This window comes from Scomber japonicus, chromosome 10 (genome assembly GCF_027409825.1).
Source record: "Scomber japonicus isolate fScoJap1 chromosome 10, fScoJap1.pri, whole genome shotgun sequence".
NCBI lineage: Eukaryota > Metazoa > Chordata > Actinopteri > Scombriformes > Scombridae > Scomber > Scomber japonicus.
In genome coordinates this window covers 10,812,718-10,832,532 of record NC_070587.1, presented here as the reverse complement: position 1 = coordinate 10,832,532, position 19,815 = coordinate 10,812,718, and the positions used below count along the sequence as shown (strand labels likewise).

Genomic DNA, 19,815 nt, shown 5'->3' with positions numbered 1-19,815 from the left:
AACACAAAAGGGATACAATGACAGGGCCTTGAGGGAGGGAGTCTCCAACACAGCATGTCAGTGATACTAGTGCAGGAGTATTATTTGCTATTGCAGGAGAGCAGATGAGAAGCAGTGGGTGGCAAAAGCAAAGAGAGGAAGAGGCAAGAAACACTCCACAGTCTTGGCAAAAAAGTCACTCCAACATCACATGCAAATACAAATGTGAAGATACTTACCAAATTCCCTGTATCCATACACAGCATCCCACTGTCCTGCCAGTAAAATAAGTTGCTTCGAGTGTCAGTGCAGTTAAAAAGTTGTTTAAGAAAAGAAAAAAGTGTTTAATTGCTATCAGTGGCTATTAATGTGTGTGAGAGCTGTGATCTCTGTGTGTATGAGTGATTCCTCAGTGGGCCAGCATTTATATACAGTATGCTACCCTGTGAGTTTGGGGGGGACCACCTACACTCACCCTTTCAGTAACAAACACATTCACACACACTCAGTGCCCCATGTAATTAGAGTTGTATTGATTAACTGCCGTGGCCTGCAGCCTTTCCTCCCCACATTAGCCTGATCAATAGATGTGATGTTCATCCTACTGTGAGCTCCCACACATTCTCTCTCTCACACACACATATAAAAACATATATGACCGCAGATGCAGAGTCAAATAACTTTCAGTTATAGCCTGTAGGGAGGACAAACATGAACATATGACGGTCACTTCACTAGGTTACACTGATACTAATATTTCCTTTAAAAATTAAAATATATCAAATGGAAAATATCTCAAATGATTACCTTTACAAAAGAATTTATACATAACATAAAAACATATAAATGAAACTTGTAACTATGACTACCAGTCTGTGTCATTATCTTTCACAATCCCAATAACTATTCAGATTTGTGAGTAATGCAGCTGTTTTTTAATGTTGGATTCCCAAAGTGTAAGATTGGTATAAGGGGGTGATAGAAATATTAACTTTGGATGTTAGGTACTGTTGTTGAAATTAATCTACACTCTAAGTCATTAACATCAAGGTACTTATCTATTTGTTTGTGGCAGTTGTGAAAAGTAACTGTACTAATAGATAGACAGATACACTTCTAAATGTCACATCTGCTGTATTTGGGCTGTCAGATTAACAGGAAAAAATAGAAAATAAAAGGATTAGTTTGACAAGTTAGTAGACTCAAGTAATATGTACGGTGCTCCAGTGCAATTCAATATATAATAATACATTTCAAAGGCAAACAAAAAGTACATACAGTGGTAAAAACATATCTTGTCATTAGGAGATATTTAGATACAACTTAAAATGCTGCTTAAATGCAAATGCAGCAATGATACTAATTATCCAATATTATGATGTAATATAATAATGTAACATTGACAGGAGCTCATCTTCTGTCTAATGAGTATTTTTACTTTTCATACTGTGAGTAGATTTTTTTCTGTTACTACTGCTGTGGTTCTACATAAACAGCATTTTTCTTTGTTGTGGAGTATTTTTTATGTTTAAGTATACTTTTTACCTAAATGAAAAGAAACAGCGATACTTCTTCCTGTTTTTATGTGTTTTTTATGTTTGTAAAGATGAAAAATTGGTTGTCTGAAGAGTATTGATGGGATAAATTCACTATATATCAATTATTATGGATATGTCAGAAGTGGTTGATTGAACTGATCATCAGGGCAGCATCAAGATAAACTGTACAGTCAAGGTGACCTCCAGCTGTCAGGGTGACCTCTGGTTGTCAGGGTGACTGGTGATGGTATTATCACTCTGCATCTGGGTGTTCAGGGGGTAGCGTGGGACTGTAACACGTGTTGGCTTCACATCACAGGTCAGACGTGATGAAGGATTCACCACTTTCACCTGCAGGTGACTCAGGACTTTTTTTGGTGTAGCTGATGAAAAGTAGTGACGATGAGAATTTATTCTGTATCTGGAACATGATTATTAGAGACAGCCTGTCATGTTTCATGTGATTTCTTAATGTACAAACATCAAACAACGTCATCAGTGACAGACTGCCTTATACTATTTTTAACAAAAAGGTACGTCATTGTTTTAAACCTATGTGCACACATTAATATAAACTGGATGTCTCATGACTGTCCTCCCTCTGCTGTCTCTGTATCGTCTCCTGCTATGGTGCTGACCTTGTGAGCCTATTGGGGCGGAATGATAGCCCTCTGATTGCCTAATTGTGAGCCTGGGGGGAGTTTTTTAATCTGGAGAGTTCAACAGATGGAGGGCAGTGTCGGGCAAAGTTAGAGATGACAGGGTAAAGCAAAATTATTAGTAAAAAGAACTATATATGTACACGTATGTATATATATATATATATATATATATATATATATATATATATATATATATATATATATATATATATATGTATAAAAAGAAACAAAACTATTTATATTCATTGTTACACTTCACTCGTGTTTTAATGGTTCTACTCACCTCCTCCAAAAAACACAGAGAAAGAAATTTACTTTGGCACAATCAGAGCTTTAATGTTAATTTGCTTTTCTGCTCACATATTCAAGGTTCAAACATAAATATCTTTGGACAAATCAAGTTCAAAGTTAGTTTCAGTTTGGTTGAACAGATAATGCCATTGGAGCCGGTCTGTATATTCATCCAGATCATTGAAAACAATCTGTATTCAGCAAACTCCTTTGGCTTCAAACGGGTAAAACCAGAGCACACAGCTGCTTTTAAAGATGAAAACACTGATCACAGAGAAGAAACATTTTTTTCACTTGATAAAAATAGACTATTATCACGTGATTCATGTGAGTTCAAGTTGTATAAACAGTTATCTGGAAGTTATCACATGATATAACACAGTAATGAATACAAACAGACCAATAATATACTGTATAGATATGAAAATATCTAACCTGATTATTATTAAGATTGTTCAGTCCCATCTTTAGGGCATAATCCAATCTAGCCCATAAAGATGTCTTAAATAGATGCTTAAATAAAACTAATTTAGTAACTAAATTTGAAAGGGAATGGAGAAAATAATAGAAACTTGTTATGCAATACAATTAAGAAAATTATGTTTCTATAAGTAATCCTAAAATCAGTATTATTGTGAATGCTGTATTGTTTAATATTCCAAACAGATTTAAATACATGCTAAAATAGCTGCTAGGAACACTTTATGAAGCTGTTTTTCTAGCACAATCCTTCAAAATAAACATGCATATCAAGTTTTCCTCTGTGGTCAAAATAAAACTCCGCACAGAAAAAAAACAACAACAACAAATAGGATACAAATTTTATTAAAAACTCATTCCCCAACAACAAAAAACAAAGCTTTGGGATCAGCCAGAACACACATTGTACAACCCCAGCTTCACCAGAATACATGATGAAGTTTACAAGGAGTGACAGACAAAGGCCTCTCTCTCTCTCTCTCTCTCTCTCTCTCTCTCTCTCTCTCTCTCTCTCTCTCTCTCTCTCTCTCTCTCTCTCTCTCTCTCTCTCTCTCTCTCTCTCTCTCTCTCTCTCTCTCTCTCTGCCTAAGGCAGGGTCACTAAGACAGAAAGGCAGACAAGGTTAACAACGATTATTCAATACCTATCTCTGTGTTTTCAGTGTTAGAGGTAAAGGCGTTATCTAACGGCGGGGGGAGGGGGGGCAGAATAGCATGTGTACTATGCTGAAGAGTAAAAATCTTTCTCTTTTGCCTAATTACTTTCTTTTTTTGTGCGTCTCTTCCTGGTTCAAAGCTATTTGTTTATGCTATTTGCAACTTGTATTTACATGCAGTCAAATAAATGACATCATGAAAACGAATAGAATAGATAAGCTGTGACGAGGAAGAATGACAGCCTGCCTGGAAGTGATAAAGACACCTGACCACACTGTGTGACGTGTTCAGCTTTTCTCTTTTCACTGTGTCACAGATACAGTTAATATGCATTAATCATTACCTGCACAACCAGGATGGTAAAGTATTTCACAACCTGGTGTGTGTGTGTTAAACCCCACACCCTGACTATTGTGTACATTGTGTTATGTGTTGAACCTACTTACATTCTGATAATGTTACTTTCAATTATTACTGTAGACACACTTCTTTAATTTCTAAGAATTTTAAAAACTCTTCTTCCAAAATCTTTTAAAATCTTCATTAAAACAAAGATTAAATAGTAGCACTAGTTTTCATAGATTTGTATACTTAATACTTATATTCCACTAGAGGTAAATATTGTACTTAAACCTCACTATATTTATTAACTGCTTTAGTTGCTTTGTAAATTAAGATTGCACAAACAATATTCGTTCGGCTTAAACATATAATAATACACAACAGTATATAGAGTAGTAAATTCACACATTAATGCACAAATAGCTCTTTAATAAAGCAAAGCTGGAGAGTTTTGTTGTTGCTCCAACAGCTCTGAAATATCATTTCATTACAGACCCTCTGTAAAAACTCTTATTTGTACCTCTTGGTTTGGCATTATAATAATAATAATGTAATAGAGTGTACTTATAAATAAACCATTATTGTATTTTTCCCCCTAAAAATGATCTTATACAAATGTAATTATTTTTGTGATCCTGTCTGTTAGAAATGGAATAAACAATTATGATACAGTTTTAATGTACTTTGGATAGTTCTGTCATTAATATATAATCTGATCCTAGAATCACCGCTGCTTCCACTACGGTTGGTATGAACAGAGAGAGGCACTATTGTAGACAACTTTTCTTTTATAATGCAAAAAATATTGTAAAAAGTGATCAATTTGTTCTTTTTTAGGGCACCAAACAACAAAGTTGATCAAAAGTAAGGGAGATGCATGAATATGTTGAGTAGGTATAATACAATTTTATTTTAAGTTAAACTCAAAGTGGTACATTACTGACAAGATACTGTATTCATACAACTTCTCTTTTTAAAACAAGGTTGGTTCACAGCTACTGCATGTGTTTACTATCCTTTTGCCACAAATCCATGACGAGCGGCGGCCATAAAACATGAATCTGAATGTACAGCTGACCCCTGTAGCTCCACCCACTTTACTCACTCACCTTCCAATGTATTTAGTAAATGATTACTTAAATTTCTTATATTGCCTTTCAGTTTCTAACTCTTGAATCAAACAAGCGCATAACATTCACATACAGTACCATGATCAGTTTAATACAAAGCATTTTACACGCACAGATAAACCAGAAACAAAACAAAAGCACATGTCCTGCACCAGAATGTATCATTAAGATTAACAACATTGAATGATGTTGAGTGTCAAATTTGATTTTGTACAATAAACATAAATAACAAAATGAGGAAGAATGTTTCACAACATCCCATTTGGCAACAGCGAAACCTGAAGACCCAACTTTAGGTTCCCATCTGTACCAAATGTAACATCAGCCCAGTAAAGCAACATGACGACATCTAGTTGCAAAAACTGATTATCTAACAGATGGAGTGCTGCAGAGTGGAAAACATAAGTTCTAATACCTCATCTCTGCTTAGGAGCATCTGCTTTAGGCTCCTTTGCTTTAGGGGCCTCTGCTTTAGGCTTCTTTGCTTTAGGGGGCTCTGCCTTTGGCTCCTCTGGTTTAGGGGGCTCTGCTTTTGGCTCCTCTGCCTTTGGCTCCTCTGGTTTAGGGGGCTCTGCTTTTGGCTCCTCTGCCTTTGGCTCCTCTGGTTTGGGGGCCTCTGCTTTTGGCTCCTCTGCCTTTGGCTCCACTGGTTTGGGGGCCTTAACAATCACCTCACCACACAACTTTCTTTAAGTGAAAGGTAAACAATAGAAAATATTGTGAATGCATATAGATATCATGAGGGAGTGCACCCTACAGGGATAAAACACATGCAGTAAAGTAGAAACCATACTTACTTATCAGGATTTTCTCCTGGTTTTATAAAGTCACATACTGAGCTCCGTGTTGCTAGTTGCTGTTTCAGAGTTGCCAGTTCTGCACTCCAGCCGTTCTTCTCATTAGTGGACTCAGCTGTAAGTATAATTATGGCAAGGTGAATGTTCTGTGTTTTAGACAGTTAGAAGCAAGGTTAAGGTTATAACTTGAAAATCATATTCTCCAACCAGTTGAAAAGTTTAAAAAAATTAGAATGCATTTGCAAAATCAGCATGTATTTGGTAAGAGAGGGAAAAGTTGCTTTGTCTCTTCTTTCAATTTATAGATTCAAATCCACTTCTGGCATGAAGGCCCATTAAGCGACAGCACTTACCTTGGAGATTACTGAATTCTGTCTCTGCTGATGCCAGCACATCTCTTACAGTTTTCTGAGAGCGGAAAAGAGGATGTCAGACCTGAGTATGTTGGAGAAACCTTCCTTACACAGACAAACATCCTGTATCTTCCATATCATCCGCTTTGATGCAGAAACTTCCTCGTCCCCAGTAAACATTTGAACACTACACTCATAAAATAATATTGGACTGGTCACAATTGATTGCTTTGGTACACATACATCAAGAATACACAAGGTCTACTTTGTACTTGTGGTTCATAAATGGGTAAAATGATAGATATGTTAATACAAATACCTTTACAAACTACACAGAGCTAGAACAAATACTGCCCCTTAAAGCTGTTAAATGTGGAAAAGTATGAGAAAAAAAATGCATGTTAGTGCAGCAGCGTGAATCAGGTTAAGAAGCAGAGACATCTGGGGACAAATCATACTTCTTAGTAATTTATTAGTTTGAACTAAATATGATCAATCAAATCTTTTTGTTCAGCAAAACCCACCCTGATATCTTGTATGAAAATCAGGGAATTGTTGGTGAGGTAAAATGAAGAAACTGATCTATGACACCAAACAGGCAAAGGCTAAGGACAGTATGTTAGTTTCCATAATTTAAACAGTAAATGGTTTAGAGGCCATACACTACTGTGGTGAAATGTAACGCTTACTGCAGTTTAGTGGTGTCTACAGAGGCCTACTGTCAATCACTGCTCTGACTGTTGGGAAATGTAGTAGCTGCAAGACCAGCCTATTTTTTCAACCAATATTGGTAGTATGGATTCATTTCATCAACAGGCAAAACAGGTTATGCGTTTTCTTGCTTGTGCTTACATCACAGAAAGGTCAAATCATGTCTTCCATTGCAGAAGAACTCAATTTTAGAGGTTATAGAAGTAATTTAATATTGGCTTTTGCCTTCATATGGATGCCCAACATTCTCACATGTTTAAAGTAGGCCTAAATCCAACATAATTCTTTCATGGGGATCAAGTCTCATATACACTCTACAAAACGCCTTCATTTTCTCCATACCTGGACTGCCTGACAGGAATCCACTTCTGCCCTCTTCTTATTGTCTTTATCCCAGAGGCTGTTCACTTCTTCTTCCAGCGCTTTCAAGTCCGTCTCGGCTTTCGCGAGCAGCGTCTGTGTTTCTTTCACGTCGCTCTCATACTCATCCAACACATCGTGGGTCACCCGCAGCTTGATATCCTCAAACCTGCTCCGTCTCTCCACTTTGTCCCGCTCCTTTCCCCGTATTTTCATGACTCCCACCAAAGCGACAGACACCATTATAGTCACAGGTAGCAACAGGTGCGTCTTCATGCTTCACAGGAGTCTGGCGTTTTCTTCGCGTGAGGTGTTTTTTCTCTCGATGTGATGGATATAACTCTTCCTACAGGTGTCACAGCAAAGCTTATTTAACTTCCATGTGGGTTTCACAGCTAGTAAATTCACACCCTTATCTCGCAGCTACTCGCCGGGTCGCCCTGGATACACCTGTTTGCGTTTGGAGAGGTAAAAATCAATCAACCGAGGAGGCTTGCTCACCTGCGCTTCAGGTTTGAACATCCAGTGCGTGTAAGCTCTCGCTGCGCAGCATTCCCAGAGTCTGCCATTAGAAACACGCCCTCTTCCTGACTGTTAAAGGTGGACAGGTTAGTCCTGCTGACACCTGTTCACCTTGATCAGGTACAGGTAGATCAGTTAAATGTGACGGCTGATAAGTAGAACCATGGGTTGTGCTGACCTCAACATGTTTCACAATTGACTTATAAGAAGATATGCTTAAATTTGAAGCCTGATTTTCCACCTCAGCTTTATTTAAAGACAACAACACAACTCTTGTTATCCAGAGTGGCGCACTATTATCATTAGGCCTACACTAGCTATATAATTTGTATTATTTGCGATTAATGCAACAATATGGTAATACTGTTGGTGAAGTACCTTATACTTTTGGATAGTTTAATCTATTAAAATGCATCTTTTTAATTTATAACATCTTATTACGTACATTTTGAGTAAAATGTACAATATTGCCCTCTGAAATGTGACTTAAAAGGATCAAGTGAATACTAAAAAGTACAAGTAGCCTATGGGGATGTATCTACATTAAAACATACAAAGAATGCATATCACATGTGTCAATAGCCTTCTTATTATTTGAAGAGAAGAAATCGTGCCAATTTCACCAATGAGTAACAAGAACAAAGGTTTGGAGTTAGTTTATTTAGATTTGTGTATGCTAGGTAATTGCCAATATGAGATTCAAGATAGTTAAATGCACGTTTATCATCATTTTTTATCAGAATTACTGAAATCAAACCGTACATACTCGGCTGGATATTCAAAAGAAGCAACATAATCACCATGCAAATCAATGCAATGTTGCTGTACGTGTCAACCACAGAGACACAGAGGAGTCACACAGACTAGGAGGAAACAGGTGGATTGTCACGCCCAGGTAGTTGAGCAGGTAAGGCAGGTTTCATTGTCCGCAGTCACAGTCAGGGAAGCGGCGTGCTCGATTGGAAAGACATCCGGAATGATCGCCAAGTGATCACCAGCAATTTTATATATTATATCGTCCCTTAGTCTTAACCAAAATGAAGCTCTTGATTGCTTTATTTGGCCTGAGCGTGGCTGTGATGAGTGTAATGATTTTCCAAGCTGCGCGCCAGGAGTTTCACCTGCGTAGTATTAAAACCCGCACAGAGGAGAACACGGCAGAGGTCAAAATGAAAGAGGAGGCCATCATCGCGCTGAAAACCAAAATCAAGCAGCTGAAGGAAGCGGTGGCGTCCACCAGCGCCAAAGTGGAGGGGCTGAGGAAGAAGAAAGTGGACACGGAGAAGTCAACAAAGGACCTTGATAAAAGTCTGCTGACCTGCAACAAAGACAAGGCAAGGGGCACACACACACACACACACACACACACACACACACACACGCAACTGCAGTTTTACTCACAATTGGTGTCAATTAGCCTTCAACTTAATCAAACCTATACCAAAATGTAGGCCTATTACCTTTCAGGATGTATGTCCTATATAATATTGACTGTATTTACTGGGTGTGTCAGGCTCAATTTACAGCTCAGCAATCAAATAATCAAATATTTGATTATTTGATTGCTAGAACTTCCTATTCAACTTCTACTGCTGACAAATGCTTTCACCTTTGTCTTTATTAGGCAGATTTTGAGAAGAAGAAGACAGCTAAGCAAACGGCCATCACTGAATTCAAAGGTAAGCATTTAGTTTCACCACAGGTCTGGTTTGGCTCAGGATAAATGGCTTGAACTGGGGTTGTGCATACTAATAATGGAAAAAACGAAAATGATCCGGATAAGAGAACGAGACCAACCATAACAACTCACATTAATTAGGCTTTCTTATTGACCTTTTAAAAACGATAAAAGGATGTATTGAAGCTGCTAAAGTCAATAAGTGCTACACATGCCTCTGCAGGTCTCTGAAGAATCCAAACACCAACATACTTGTGATAACTGTCTTTTATGAAAAGTAAACGTTCCTGATGAGAAACCAGTGTAACCAGGTGTGACAAATCTATGCTACAGAGCTCCAGGCAGATTTGGTTTTCAGTGAATCATTTGTAATATAAATCTGAGTTTAGAAAAAGTAGCAGCTGGTTTGGCACAGCTTGTATTTGTTTTCCATATAAAATCACCCATTTATAGCATATTAAATATGGAAACTCTCATTTTCCCATTTCAGCTGATCACAAAGCCCTAAAAAGCAGGGCAGAAGAGGACATAAAGAGCTTGAAACAACAGATTTTGGATAGAGACAAAGCCATTTGTGCATTTGCTGATACAACAAAGAAAGAAGCACGGTAAGACTTGAAAACGACCCAAGCACCTTCTACTCAGAATGACGTGTGCTCAGCTGAAACGGTGCAGGGCATCAGAGAGCACCTGGCTTTGACCACATAACAGCCATAGCTGCAATATTAAAAACATAAAGAAGTCTGCACACTACATTAACACTGTTTTTTTGCTCTTTTTAATTTTTGTAGAAAGCTGTGTGGACTACCTGACGCCCAAAAATGAAGTTGACTCAGAAGCAGTCAACACTGACTGGAAACTTAAAAATAAAGCCTGCCATGCATTCAACCATAAAGTTTGTAATATGACTGATGTGGTAACAGCTCTACTGAATTAGTTTACCAGAAAGGAAGAACTATGTCTGCAGAAGCATTCAACACAAACAGCACAGGCATAGGGAATGGGATAAATATGTTGTACAGTTTTACAAAATTTTGGTGTGATTATGTCACTTGGTTAATTTTGGACTGGCTTTTTATATCTGTAAAATACTTTGATACACACTTGTTTATTGTTTTGATGTTGGATTTCATAAGTAGATGAACTTGGCTGTCATGTAGAGTATTTACCTCAGCAATAGCTCTCCTGATTTAACTGGTAAAGCTACTTTGTGTTGCACATTAACCAGCCTGCCTGAGGTTTTTGTTTTGGGTGTGCTGCCCCCACTGATGAAACTTGAATGACTGGTAGAAACCAGAAAAGGACATGATCATCAGTTTAATTTCTCATTTGTGGAATCATTTAACCAAATAAACCAACTTCATTAAGACAACAAAGTTAATGCTTCATTAAAATACCATCTGTTACGTCACGTGTTGGAATGACAGGAAAAAATCCCTCTCTGAGAATAAATGTTAATTGATGTACAGATAAAGGTATAAACATATTTCTGAACACTATCACAATTATTAAAGGTGTGTGGTTAATTTCCTATTGTTATTTTGTTATTTAGAGGAGCTTGATGGGCTGTTTATACTGTGATGTTTTACTTACGTTAAACTGAACTGAAAAACAAATATAATATGCAAAAATATATGACTATAATCTATTCATCTTGTTTTTCATAAGGTAGAGAGACAAAAACAACGATGCTTTTTCATCAGTTGAGTGACATGTTCCTATACCTCCCCCTAGTGCAGAACCAAGGATTAAGTCATCATCACATGCAAATGGTGCCTTGTCTGCCCACGTTATTCCTCTCTTCCTGTTCTTCATCTCAGTTTACAAAGTTCTGAGATTTGGTGCAACCAATCGGTCTAGTTTGAGTCCAAACCTTCAATTTATCCAACACCTGTTCAAAGGATTTCAATTTCACTCAATGGCAATTGAGTGAAATTGTTACTTTTTTAACTGCCAAAATGTTGATGTTACTACAAGTGCACTGAGCAGTCAGTTCTAATATGGACAGGGTTATACTTGGAGAAAACAAATGGTCATAAATTGTGGCAAAACTTAAACCTGCTACAAGACAGTTGACATAAAATTACGTAAACAAAAAAAAGAAAATATTTATAGTTCATTTTTTCATGTTCATTTTTTATTTATTTTGCACAATAATAAGACAAGAAGCAAAAGATAAAGAAATAACAAAAGAAAGGTGCAAGGTAGTGGCAAGAAACCCAGAAGGACTTATACAAGGCCTCTGCCTATATTATGCAGAATTCACAAGTTAGTTTAAAAACAAGTAACTATGAAATAGTTAAAAATAATAATTACAAAAATCGTTAGCCTGTAAAAAGTGTAGCCTAATATGAATGTATTTTGTGATTCATTTGTGAAACTGCAAACATTTTTGTCATCATTAATGTCACTGATAATGAACATTAAAAAAAAAAAGAAATTCAGTTATCATAGGTTATTATGGATATGTGTTGGTTTATTAAATCCCAAAATATAAAGATAGGAACTCGTCATCATTCTTACAATATTATTTTTAAATGTTAACCTTCAAATGTAGTAAAAGTTTATTCACATGAATAATATTAATAATTATGTTCTCTATTAGACTGTGCGTTTCAATTTAACAAAAACCAAAGTTAGTTATGAGATCACAGGTATTACCGGAAACTACTCCCCTCAGCAGCCAATTACAATGCGAGATGTAAACCACGTGACATACACTACCGTCTTGCCGGAAGTTGCATGAAAGTCACCGGCAACAACATAACCACATTGTATAGCAGAAGGGCGTATTTTAAATGTTCCGACAAAGCTGAAGACAAGCGTGTATTAAAAACATGCCTACGGTAACTAATGAAGCAGCTCAGTGTCCATTACCGCGGTACTAGTTTGTGCTACAGTTAACGTCAAGTTTGGCTTATCAACGCGACCCCAAAACACAGCCAGTGTTCAAGCTTTTACATCATCCTCGTTATATAAACGGTGTACAAAATGTTAAGGAGTCTAGTAAGGATATCCAGGGTCTGTCAGAGCCTCGGTTCACTCCCAGCTGTTCAGACTCAGCTCGGCCATCCGGCTGTACGGACCATGTCGGTAGGTACAATAAGGTTTTTACCTGTGTGCCTCTGTGGCTTCATCCTCTTCTTCTAGGTCATTCTCACTTGTACTGATGTGACTCTACTGTCCACCAAATAATGTGAAGTACATTTACTTGAGGACTGTACTGTACTACAATAGTGTGGTACTTTTAAAAAAGAGAGTAAAGGAGTATTTCCATTTGATTCGACGTTACATTCCCACTCCACCACATTTTAGAGGAAAATATTGTACTTTCTACTCCACTTCATTTATTTGACAGTTTTAGTTACATTTCAGATGAAGATTTATCACAATGGCTAATAACGAGTTTTTAAAATACCACATATAGTATGATTTTGACACATGGTCAGGGTCACATTTCAGATATCTATGAGTTGTTAACAGCTTCACCAGTTAGTGACCCCTCCCCCCTTTCTCTCATGGTTTCATTGAAAATGTTAAAATCACTTAATATTTCACCAGAAATTAAAGCTTAGAGACTAAATCCAAAAACTGAAAGCAGATTTGTGTTCCCATTAATAATGTTGTGATGTTGGGAACCACTGGACTAAACTAGATGACTGTATACTGTATAAAGTACTGTAAACTACTAGCTCCACCTCCAGCAGCTACAACAGTAACATGCAGCTTACACACTGATGCTTCACTATTAATAATCTAATGATGTCATATATAATAATACATCATTTACAGTGGAGTTACTTATCACCACTCCCTGTGACAAGTCTGTATCAACACAACATCCCACCACCAACTTTACCCAAAACCTTAGATCCCCATAAGATAGTAGACCAGACTAAAGGTGTTACGCATTTCCCTTTTCGGCAGACACTGCCCTGGCCCTTTAACTCTGAACCCCGGGACTTCAGCCTACCTAACTCCTCATGGAGCTCAGAAATGACACGGTTGTACGAGCACTACAACAGCCAGTGTGAGGTGGAGACAGAGGATGGACAGAAACAGAGAGGGCCATGGAGGAGACTGCCAAGCTACAATCGCTCCCTTAAGTATGCTATAGGTAAAGTACAGGGTGTGGTTTCTAGTTTGTTCAAGTAAATGGCTCGGGTGTGCCTGTGTGACGTCCAGTTTGTTGTTATTCATAAAGCACTGAGTAAGAACACAGATGGGACTTGAGTTGTTGGTAACAATCAAGGGGTCAAGCTTTCTTCTGTTGTATCATAACAAAACATCAATTTCTTGTTTAAAAGAGCCCTGCAGTGTTTTCTTGTAAACAAACAAAAGTTATGTTTTCATTTTTTTTTTACACACTAAAATACTTTGTCTATATAAACATCTACACATTGTTAGATCTCAAGTAGTGTTAAATGCATGTTTTCCCTTATGAAACATTTGCAAAGCAGATTTTTCCTAAATATTTAAAATCCTATGTTGTTTACATTCATGTTGCAGTCGTCTTCTTTCCCCACCTTGCAGCTTTATTACCTGTTTGTACCGTCTGCATGTATGTGTAAGACATACCAGGCACCCACTCATAAAAAACTACTCCGTAACTCTAAGGGTATCTTTCCATGTTGTTGAAGGACACAGCTGATCATGACTTGTTTGAGTGGACATTGCCCATTACTTGATTGATAGTAATCTACTGTGGGCTCAAACTTTTTAAATAATTTGTAAACTTGAACAAACCTTTAAGATTTTTATTTGCAAGGTGCTTGTTAGCAAAACTGCTTCATAATGATTCTGCAGCTGAAGGCATGACTATCATGAAATTTAAAACGGTGCACTCATCTCACTGTCTCAGCCCTGCCTGCCTGTATAACATAGCACCAGCAAAGTCTGCAAAATGCATTTTGCATAAATACGCAAAAATTAATCATTTATAAAATCTTGACTTGGCCTTATTCATGGTCCCATCCTGTGTACACAATATGTATTTACAAAGGTAAATACATATTATGTATATATAGAATGGTTTGACATCTGGATCGGTTAAATTGTAATTTGTATTATCTGTCTGAACTGGACTGTAACACTGTTTTTTTTTACTATTCAATAAGAAACCTTAAATTAAAGATGTTTGATACCCATCAATCCCTGCATGCACCTGCATTTATTAGTTTTTTGCCTCCTGGGCTACTCTGTCAGCTGCTGACTCTTCACTTGTGTGTTTTCCCCTCAGGTGGAGTGTATCTGAGTAAGTTTATCCAGTCAAAGGCCCGTCTTTTTACCCGTAACATCAAAACTGCAGGGGCAGCATTTGAGTATGTTATGTTCATTAACAAAGAGGAGCAGAGATCTGTGTGCATTTTCCAGGCTGGACACCTGCTGGAAGGACCACCAGGGTGAGATAACATTTGGATGTTGTACAAGTTTGTGTATAGATGTCTGTGCTTGTTGTGTTTTTACAATCTGCTTCCACTTAACTATACTTCATAATAGTAACGACACAATAATCTTACATTGAATACATTATTATTGAATGGGTTAGGAAGTGCATATATATATATATAGAGATACAATATATATTCCACAAGGTCAGTACCACCCAAAACACAGAATAAAGTAGTTCATAAAATGTGCTAATTTTAGATCTTCAAACTTCAACAAACAGCACCTTTAAAGGCACTTAGATTTGATATATGATGGACAGCGTGTGTGTTTCCAGACATGTCCACGGGGGGGCAATAGCCACTATGATTGACTCAGTGACAGGGACTCATGCTACTTACCTCTCTGGACCTGTAATGACTGCCAACCTCAACATCAATTACCGCAGGTAAGAATATATTTATATTTATGTGCAACAGTTGACAGTTGTTGTATAAATAGATTCTGTTTATATGTCACATGTAATTCAGCAGAAGTCATGTTTGTAGCTTTGTTTGTAAATATACATCACTAATTGGTTAGTATAATGACAATAATTTTGTAGCTCACCATCGCACTCTCTATTCAATATAATACCCTAATGTTACTGCTATCATCTCAGCATCAGGTGCCTTGGATGAGCCTTCAGGACCTGTGTGTCTGTGTTGCCTCATTTATTCATGGGGCACACATTTTCCACAAATAGTTTATGGGAATATGATGTGCATTGTTTAGGTGGTGCAGAGTCCCTGCGTAAGACTGTAAAAGTAGTTGTAATAACAGTATTACCCTCACAATGTCAATCTAAATACTCAGTTTTGCTCATTGTATTCTGCCAAGAGTCATTAGACATTTTCTTCATGTTGAACATTCAATGACTGTTCTCTCCTTAACCCAGATATTAATATAATGATGATGATAATGACAGGAAGCAGTACATTAGCACAAGCTAACCTCTCCATGTATGACGACCATGATTCATGGTCAGATTGTCCTAACAAACAGTTGTCTTGTCCCAAGCCCCATCCCACTGGGAAGTACAGTGCTGCTTGAATCCTGCCTGGATAAGAAGGAAGGCAGAAAGACATTTATCTCATGTAAAGTGACCAGCACCGATAGCTCCAAACTGCACACAGACGCAACAGGTAACATACATTCATACACACAACATGTATATTGGACATATCGGTGTCAAAGGATGTCGTTAGTTATGTCTCCGCTCTTTGGGCTTCTGTTTTCTTTCATGCCTCTCCTGTAGCACTGTTCCTGTCAGTCAGTGTCAGCCACCTACTGGGAGCGTGACACAAGCACTTCAGCCTGCCACCTAACCAAACACTGGGTGTCAGCAAAGACAGGCCACAACCAGTGTTTGTGTGTGTGTGTGTGTGTGAGAGAGAGAATGCGTGAGTGTATCATCAGTTTGGAGTATTTTTTGGGAGTGTGGGTACAGATTTTTATTCAACCTTAATGTTATTAAACCTTAATATTTATGCATCTTGTGGTGCAATGTTAAATGTTACTACTAACAAAGTGTACTGACTCACAAAATACGTTTTAATAAACTACCTCTGCTTAATAATGCATCGGCAGTACATATCATAACCGTTATTATTAAACTATGGACTATTTATTGTGACTTTGCCAGTATTTATGGTTTTATGTAATGAGATCATTGCTCAGAATGTACTGTACATGAATATTTGGTTTCCTACAATAAAGCCTTACTGAAGGATACATTAAACAAGCCATCTCTTTATTTGTTTGTCAGCAGAAAATAAAATGGTATTGTTTACCTTGTTTTTGGTTAATATAGCCATACTAGGATTGCACCCATTCAAAATATTTTCTCTTAGTATGATTAACACTTAACTTTTTAACATATTGTACATAGCCCACCATAGCAGCCTATGAAACCACTTTTTAATTAATCCACAGATCAAACTTGATAGTTAAACTTTAGTTAACTAACAACATTTTTTCATAAGGTTTAATGGACAGATACTCATATTGTAATATTTGATCAAAGTCAGGATTTGGTACAAAAATTGGGTATTTCAGTAAATTGTCAAAGAGCACTGCAGAATGCCTTGTGTTGCTTTTTTGATAGTAAAAAAGCAACACAGCACTTTGGGGATGTATGGATTTTATATAAATTTCTGAAACTCAGTTTAAGCTTTCACTTTGATAAACTGGCACAAACAAAATAAATTATATTTGCAACATTTCAGCTAAGAAGACGGAGTTTCATGCTTCCTGTTAACACATTTCATTTTGAGTTTCCAGGTGTGAGCTGTAAACTGTTGCCCGTCCATGTGGTGGACGTGATTATATTTTAATATGCAGTGTTGATTTACCATGTATCACAAAAGACTCCTAAATCATAATTTTAGTGAATGTTATCTATGCTGATTTTTCTCACTCATTCTGAGTCCTTGAGCACGTTTCTGCAATCAGAAATGACTGAGGCATGCCACAATATGGCAAAATAAGTAACACTTTCCACATCACAGAGATCTGTTCTGCTCTAGCAGCTACTGCAGACCACGATGTCAAAAAAATGATTTATGACAGAAACCTGAGAGCATATACTGTACTGAATATAGGTCTTTGATTTTACATTAGAATCCGGTACTTCCTAATATCAATAGGATGTTGATGTCCCTGCAAACATTGTGTTTAATAGGGTCGGGTCAGGAAACAGTGAAACTGAACTGTGAAAAAGAAAATATGTGGCTTTTTGGTTTCAGTGTTAAAATGCTACAAATCCATCCAGATGAAACCGAGTTAAGACGTTCATGTGTTACTGAAAACTCAGTGGGAAGCCTTTCTTTTTACCTTAACTGACTGAAAGGACTGAACTACAATATTTAATTAAAAAGGAAACATTTGAACTTCTGATATAGTGACCTCTAATGTTGGTCATCCTGGTAATATTTGCTGTTTTTTACAATGCTTGTTACACTGGTTATATTCTTACATTGCTCTCTAACAACACCATAGCTTTTTTTAACATCATGTAAATGGTCAGTGATAATCGTTGAAAATAATGTGACAGTTACAAAGTAAATTCCTGTTGCATCCATTTGAAATATGAAGACGTGTTGCTTATTAGCAGGTGTTAGCTGCAGTAAATTATTGGCTACAAGTGTACACACCCTGTACGCATTTAACTAAAACTCTCACACAGTTTGGTCTGATGTGTGGTTTCTGAGTTTATGGGCGCATCATAGCATATGCCTAGTGGTCTTCTGAGGGCCCCTCACATCTTTAACCTCAGTATGGTGCAGATAGAAATGCTGCCTCAGTGTCAAAAACTTTTGTGCGCGCGTGTGTGTGTCTGTGCACGCGCGTGTGTGTGTTTGGTAGCGGATGCAGGACAAATGAGCACCAGCAGTTAATTTTTTCTTTTCCCCAGAAGAGTCATGTGGTCAAGTTGGGTTTGAGGAAGGGGGCTGGGGAGCAGAGGTGGGGGTAGTTGTTTTTAACTTTCAGTTAAAACCACCTGCAACTAGCTGACGCACTATCAGATCAGATTTCTAAACCTAAAATGGTAGTATAGTAGTATGTTATATGTGAGTATGGAAAACTCTCTTTTAAATCAGATTTGACGTTTACTGTCTATCATCTTTAAAGACAAATAATCCTTGTAGGGTAGGAAGGACATCATGAAAGAATATTACGTTAGTTCACTTTCTGTAACAAAATCAGCTTTTCTATCTTCAATATCATATCTGTTTTTTGACATTAACAGTTAACAGTAAGAGGCTTATTTTTTTGGCTCTTGTCATCCTTTAAATTTAAACATTTTAACCCAATTTAAACATTAATTGAAAATAAAAATTGATGACAAAATTGTTGCACTGTCTATTGTACTGGACCCTCCACTGGACTCCTGTGGGCTCCTGTGATCATCAACACAGATGCTGACCCTGCATGGGTCAACATCTGTGTTATTATAGATTCTTTTATTTTCACTTTAAATATAGCTTGGTGTATTGCAGAGGTGTAAGAGGTATTCAAACCCTCAAGTAAAATTAGCAACACAACATGGTGAAATTAATTAAGTAAATGTACTGTATTATGAGCAAATGTACTTAAATAATTAGAGGTTAAAATACCCATTGCAGAATGCTTCTATCAAAGCTATGTTATTACATATTTTATTGTTGTTGATCATAGCATTATAATATTATAATCCGAAAATTTACCAGATAAATGTAAAAAGCACAATATTTAGCTTCTGAAATGTAGTGGAATGGAAGTTGCAGAGAAATACTCAAGTAAAGTACAAGTACCTCAAAACTGCACATTAGTAAAATATATTTAAAGGACTAGCGTATAAGATTTAGTTGCATCTAACAGTGAGGTTGCAAATGGCAACCATTTGAATAATCCCCCCCACCCCTCGGTGCTTAAATGCACCCATGGAACATGCTTACTAGAAACTTTCACTGGCCGAGGCTGCTAATTTTCTGTTTAGTCCTCTAGCTAACTTGAATAGGGATAAAACGGTTCAATCGTGCGATTCTTGTAGTTCTTCAAAACTGTGATCCACTGAATGGATCAAATTCTGATAGTGAAACTACATTTTGCAGGATTGTGATGCTCAACAAAAAAAAAAAAATGTATCCACTAATTTACAGAGGTAGCCTATCTTTTATAATGTAAGTCTATTTGGGCCCAATAGCATCCTGTGAAGTTGTAATTACAGGGTTAGGCCACTATGTCAAATGTCAAATTGGCTTTGAAGCCCATTTCTTCCTTTTGGATCGATGTTGACATAAAGGGCTAATTTTAACACAACAATTCTTATTTTGATGTGATGAAACACAAATCAGCTAAACATATGTATAAATATTTTATTCAATTTCTGCCAAACGGGCCCACTA

At 37.1% G+C, this 19,815-nt stretch overlaps 3 protein-coding genes across 4 annotated transcripts; 2 read left to right on the top strand and 1 right to left on the bottom strand.

Moving 5' to 3' along the window:
• Positions 1-5,494: 5,494 nt before the first annotated feature.
• On the bottom strand, positions 5,495-7,726 carry zgc:174935 (uncharacterized protein LOC796019 homolog). The gene is made up of 4 exons (XM_053326985.1): positions 7,282-7,726; positions 6,229-6,283; positions 5,876-5,990; positions 5,495-5,765 (listed from the first exon to the last, which is right to left on the bottom strand). The coding sequence occupies exons 1-4, from the start codon at positions 7,573-7,575 to the stop codon at positions 5,495-5,497; spliced, it is 735 nt and encodes a 244-aa protein (XP_053182960.1). The 5' UTR covers positions 7,576-7,726.
• A 1,004-nt stretch (positions 7,727-8,730) lies between these two features.
• Positions 8,731-10,934, top strand: si:dkey-87o1.2 (uncharacterized protein LOC796684 homolog). Its single transcript, XM_053327205.1, has 4 exons — positions 8,731-9,155; positions 9,446-9,500; positions 9,990-10,107; positions 10,291-10,934. The coding sequence occupies exons 1-4, from the start codon at positions 8,859-8,861 to the stop codon at positions 10,322-10,324; spliced, it is 504 nt and encodes a 167-aa protein (XP_053183180.1). The 5' UTR covers positions 8,731-8,858; the 3' UTR covers positions 10,325-10,934.
• Positions 10,935-12,291: 1,357 nt separating this feature from the next.
• Positions 12,292-16,651, top strand: them4 (thioesterase superfamily member 4). 2 transcript variants are annotated; one of them, XM_053327027.1, is made up of 6 exons: positions 12,292-12,592; positions 13,427-13,616; positions 14,739-14,901; positions 15,225-15,335; positions 15,947-16,071; positions 16,185-16,651. In XM_053327027.1, exons 1-6 carry the CDS (start codon positions 12,491-12,493, stop codon positions 16,226-16,228), a joined length of 735 nt encoding a protein of 244 aa, XP_053183002.1. In that variant the 5' UTR covers positions 12,292-12,490; the 3' UTR covers positions 16,229-16,651. The 2 variants fall into 2 exon arrangements, with proteins under 2 accessions (XP_053183002.1, XP_053183001.1); XM_053327026.1 differs by having other exon boundaries at positions 15,947-16,276.
• Positions 16,652-19,815: the final 3,164 nt, after the last annotated feature.